Source organism: Vulpes lagopus, chromosome 2 (assembly GCF_018345385.1).
Source record: "Vulpes lagopus strain Blue_001 chromosome 2, ASM1834538v1, whole genome shotgun sequence".
Taxonomy (NCBI): Eukaryota; Metazoa; Chordata; class Mammalia; order Carnivora; family Canidae; genus Vulpes; species Vulpes lagopus.
The window spans coordinates 122,867,709-122,872,809 of record NC_054825.1 but is presented as its reverse complement, the minus strand read 5'-3'; the positions used below and the strand labels follow the sequence as shown (position 1 = coordinate 122,872,809).

General features: G+C 40.9%; 1 protein-coding gene across 1 annotated transcript; it reads right to left on the bottom strand.

Annotated features, from left to right (window-relative positions):
• Positions 1–2,288: 2,288 nt before the first annotated feature.
• On the bottom strand, positions 2,289–3,614 carry LOC121484811 (selenide, water dikinase 1-like). The gene has a single exon (XM_041744517.1). The coding sequence runs from the start codon at positions 3,530–3,532 to the stop codon at positions 2,354–2,356; it is 1,179 nt and encodes a 392-aa protein (XP_041600451.1). The 5' UTR covers positions 3,533–3,614; the 3' UTR covers positions 2,289–2,353.
• Positions 3,615–5,101: the final 1,487 nt, after the last annotated feature.

Below are 5,101 nucleotides of genomic sequence, written 5' to 3'. Positions count from 1 at the left end.
GAAAATAAAGTGGTATTGTGTGTTAAGAGGTGAAGAGAACACTGTGGAGAATGGATTCATTTATTAATTTAATCATCAAATATTCACAAGTCCTTGATCTCATGCATCTCAGCATCTCCCTCATAAGTAAATAGGTAACCACAGGGCTAAGTGATGCAGTCGTACTTCATGGGACCAGAAGAACACCATGTAACGTGGATGCTAGTGGAGAGGTAGAGACTACTGTTTCAGGTGAGACAGGAGCCAACAGGGACTCTTCTGTTCCTCATTCACTGCCTCCTCTTTTCCCTGCTCCAATCTCAGGAGGGCTCCCCTCAGCAGGTAGTTTCCTGGCCTTCCCCCCCACCCAAGTCAGCTGATATCCTAAAGGTTATGGACCCTGGTTGACACTGAAGCAAGGGAAGCAAGGAGACAAGTTACTTTTGTGACACCAGTTCCTACTCGATAAACTCTGCCAGGATTCCAGCTTCCTGTAGTCGATTCCAATAATCCCATCTCCTCCCTGTGTCTGTCAAATTTGGGGATGGTTTTCTGCTTTCCCTACTCTCAGTTGACCCACACAGCCCTGGTTAGATTCCTAAACTTGTCCTTCATATGCAAAGTCCATTTCCTGTGCTAATTTCCTGTGTTTTAAATACTCAGAGGGGTTTGTATCTGTTTTTCTCTTTGGATTCTAACTGATATAGAAAGCTTCCTAAGGCAGGTAAAGTCTGAACTGAGTATTTTAAGGTTAGTAGGCATTATCTAAGCAAATAAGAGAAGCAGAACATTCGTTCAAATGTAACAACAAGAGTTTAAATGGAAGCATGTCAATTCTGTTTCTTAAAACTAAATAGTGTTCAGTATATCGTTTTCTCTAAATTCTATTCTGTGGAGAGCCCAAGTAGCCTATTCCAAAGGCAATTTTCATTTAAAAAATTAACAGTAGAAACTTATTTTTAATTTCTTGTTATTCTTTTCAACAAGATGAAAATGCAATTTTTTTTTTTTTTGTATTGAGATTGAACCAAATTCACTTTTATCCTACCTATACATTTCTGTAGGTATAGGAAGGGAGAAAGAAGGAACTGGCTGGTGTGTTTTGCTGCTACTTAATCTCATCAAAGATAACCTCAATTAATTAAAGCCGTCCTACAGATGTTCAACTTTAAAGGGGAAGGGGCTTTTTCAATGACTTCATCCCTTTCCTCTCAAAACATTCTGGAAACTCTTATGAAAATATATCTACTTCTAAAAAAAATTTGTCTACTTCTTAACCACTTGTGTTCAACTTTTTTTTTTTAATTAAATATTTATTTGAATAACAAGTTTAAGTTCGAGCTGTGATGTTGGCAATGCGGATTTTTAACACAGATCACAAATAGCGTGCACAAAGTACTGGCGCCAAGGACAAAATAATGCTAAAAATTCGGCTAAATAACTGCTGATTTTAAGAAAACAAAAGGCCTGAAATCACTATACAAAATATAAAATGTATTAAACACTACCATCCACAGAACAGTCTTTATTATTGATTATATTTAAAAATTATTTGTGTAGTTAATTATATATTGAATTGTAAATGAGTATCATACATGAACCCCCTTCCGGAAGGCCAATTCCTTGTCTTACTATAGAACATCTAATTACATGGCAAAAGTATCCTTTCTTGCTGTCGATAAAGGAAACTGTTAAATGGTATTATTGTAAATATTAAGAAGGCTACCAAAAAAGAAATTAAATTTATTTTTTGTCTTCCAAGTGCTTTCCATGCAGAGTTAAGCACTTGCTTTAACTGAATGCTCTCCTGGGAAAGTGTCCTGGGTCAGAAGAGATGCTCTCGAATTGAGAAGACTGGGCTTTACAAAGCAAAGGCTGGAAGGAACCATATGACCCTCTCACTATGGGGATATCACTGTGTCACTTACCACTTCCATCTTTCCAGAATATCATCCAAGACACTTAAAAAAAGACCAGACTGGTAATGATAAATACGCACGAAATGAACAGACACCAACTGCTCTCTGACACCACGACCGGTAATGTCTGTGCCACGGGGGAGCACCTTTAGAAAGAGCCTATGCGGCAAGAGATAAGTGTCTAAAGATTCAAAATGAATCAACAGTATTGGATAACAATATAATTCTCAACTCAGAAGCTGCCTCAAGATTAGGTGCATCTTCAGTTAATGTAACAGGAAAAAAAGGCAATGGATTTTATTTTATTAATTGCATCCACTCACAAATCGACCTAAGGTCACCAGACGTGTAGACACAATGAGATCTTTGTTGTCGTGTATTTGTCTTTAATTGAAATGATGAAAAAAGAAATAGCTCTATTTAAAAACAAAACCAGATAGCTACTTGGGTCTAGATTAAGAGGTGGCACCCGGGGTGGGGTTCAGGTTCTGAGTGGCCACCTGCGGTGCAACTTCGATGATCCGGGGCTGGTCTATGATTCTGGCAGTGCGGTTGCCTTTCTCCACGATCCCAATAATCCATGCCTGGTGGCCCTCCCCATATTTGGGAGACTTGATCTCTGCACAGAACCGGGCGGCTTGCTCTCGCGGTAAACAGATGAGGAGGCCTCCTGATGTCTCTGGGCAGGTCCCATGCATGAGGCCAAACATGTTTCCACAGGCCTTGCTCACAGCAGCCATCTCGGCCAGCACAGGAAGGTTGTGAATCACGAAGGACACCTCGTTCCTCTGCTGCTTGGCTAGGTTCTGCGCGTGCCCCCAAATCCCAAAGCCTGTGATGTCGGTGGCGGCGTGGGCATTGAACGTGGGCATGAGTCCCGCAGCTGTTCTGTTGAGCCTGGCCATGTTCATCATCGCCTCCTGGTATGCCAACTCTACATCTTCTTGGGTAACCACTAGCTTGATCCTATTCCATTTTTCAGGAATGTCCAGCCACTGGTGCACAGCCACAGCCACCTGCGTCCCCAGGGGCTTCGTCAGCACCAGCACATCCCCCGGGACTGCGTTATCTGGCAAGATGAATTCATTGGGCTGGCAGACAGTAGTAGCCACGCCTCCTAGAACAATCCAGGGGTTTAACACCGTTTGGCCACCAGTCACAGACGTTCCCGCCTCTTCTGCTGCATCTTTAAAACCCTGTATAATTAGGGGCATCACTTTATCCCTCTCCCTGTCAGTCATTTTATTACTGATCCCAAGGAGCATCAGCATATTGTCACATTCCGTGACCCCCATGGCGTAGAGGTCACTGAGGACGTTGGCACATGCTATCCTGCCCATCATGTAAGGGTCATCAACGATGGGGTAAATGTAATCCGTGGTTTGAACCAAAGAAAGACCGCCATGCCTCAAAGGAATGACGCAAGTATCCATTCCAATGCCAAGCCTTGGCATAACTGCTCCCAGAAACTGCTCATCTTCTTGGAAGTGATTCTCTTGTAAGGATTCCAGCAATTTCTGCAGGACATCTTGGGGCACTTTGCAGCCGGTGCCCTTCAGTTCAGTGAATCTGGTTAGCTGGAAGCTCTTGTCCAATTCATGACTTTCCGGGTTAAAGGACTCCCGCGTAGACATGGTTCTTGGGAACACACACCTCACAGCTGGGCTCCTCCCCTCCCTCTCCTAGCCGGCTGGTTTCTTTACGGATCCACCCGTTCGCCTGGCGCCCTCCTCCTCCTCCCGAAAACGGGACTCCGGCGCTCCCACAATCCCACTTGTGTTCAACTTACCAACACATAGGACGGGGAGACATCTGTAGAATCAGAAAAGTTGTTCTGTTAAGCATGCCTCCTAAGACAATGGAAAACTTTATCTACATAATAATAGAACCATCCAAGTGTTTTAAGTGGAATAAATTAATTTCCAGAAACAAAAAAGATATTCTGACATTTTAAATGAGATTTTAATTAGCAGCCTTTTTCTTAAACAGAGAACATGTATATCCAATTTACTTTGCACCCAGTTATGGCTTGTTAAGAATAAATCACTCTTGGGAATATCCTGTGAAGGTCAGTGTTACTCTGTCAGTGAAACCACCCTTTCCACTGGAGCTCACAGGCAGAAATGTTATTATGAGAAGATCATAAATTCTGAAGCTGAAAGAAATTTCATTTGGAATCATGGCTCCTTTACTTACTTGATGTGTGAGTTTAGACAAGTTTCTCAGACTGTAGAAATGTATTTCTTTATTTGTGAAATGGGAATAGTAATGCCTAGCTTTTGGTGTTTTGTGAGAATTATATAATGAAATATGGCCTATAGTCGGTAACTAATAAATGCTAGCATCTTTAATTCTCCAATCTCATCTGCAAGTAATATTTGTCAACATACTATAAATATTAGCCAGGCCAACTATGGTTCCTGGGTAGAATAGAAATTAATGATGAATGAAAAACAGTAGTGACTTGTGTACAACTATGTTGGTTGAGGGAGTCATCTGTTCATTGATCAATTTATTGATTGATTCATTTATGTGTTCATTACTATGTATTGATTATCTACTACTTGTCTATGTCTACTGTTATGCTTGGTCCTGGGTTTGAAGAATAATCTAGACAAAGAACTCAAAGAATGCATGATTCTGAGGAAGAAGATAAAGAAGCCACCCAGGGGGATGTGCTATGATAGGGAAATACACTATCATAAAAAAAATATATCAAAGAGGTGGCTGAGTTTTGAGAGTGCAAAGAAGGCTTTCTGGAGATGTTATCCAGGTGGGATTAACCACGTAAAGGCTAGAGAGAGAAGGATTTCATGCAGAGGAATCAGAATATGGAAAAGCCCAAAAGAGTGACAATGAGGCGCCATACTTAATTTTCACGTGAAGCTGAGTAAACACTTGTAGTTGTCTTGATACTTCTAGGAATAACTTCTTCTAACTCTTTCCAAACATGGTATTTTGAATGACTTTTCCTGGGCGTAGTCTAGTTGCCATATATTCCTCTGAAATGAGAAGATAAAAATTATATCCAATAACTTGAAGAGATAACTAATACTAATTACAATCCCATGCTTTAATAGCCACTACAGTGATAATTTGCTTCATTAAAAAAATACTGTTGGAAGATATTCAGCTTATATTCAATTATAACCTCTTTTGTTCTGTTGTTTGTGCCTACATTTTGCAAACTGGTAGACGAGAAG

Coding starts and splice junctions, on each gene's coding strand:
- LOC121484811 (XM_041744517.1), bottom strand. CDS start 3,532: ATGTCTACGCGGGAGTCCTTTAACCCGGAAAGTCATGAATTGGACAAG.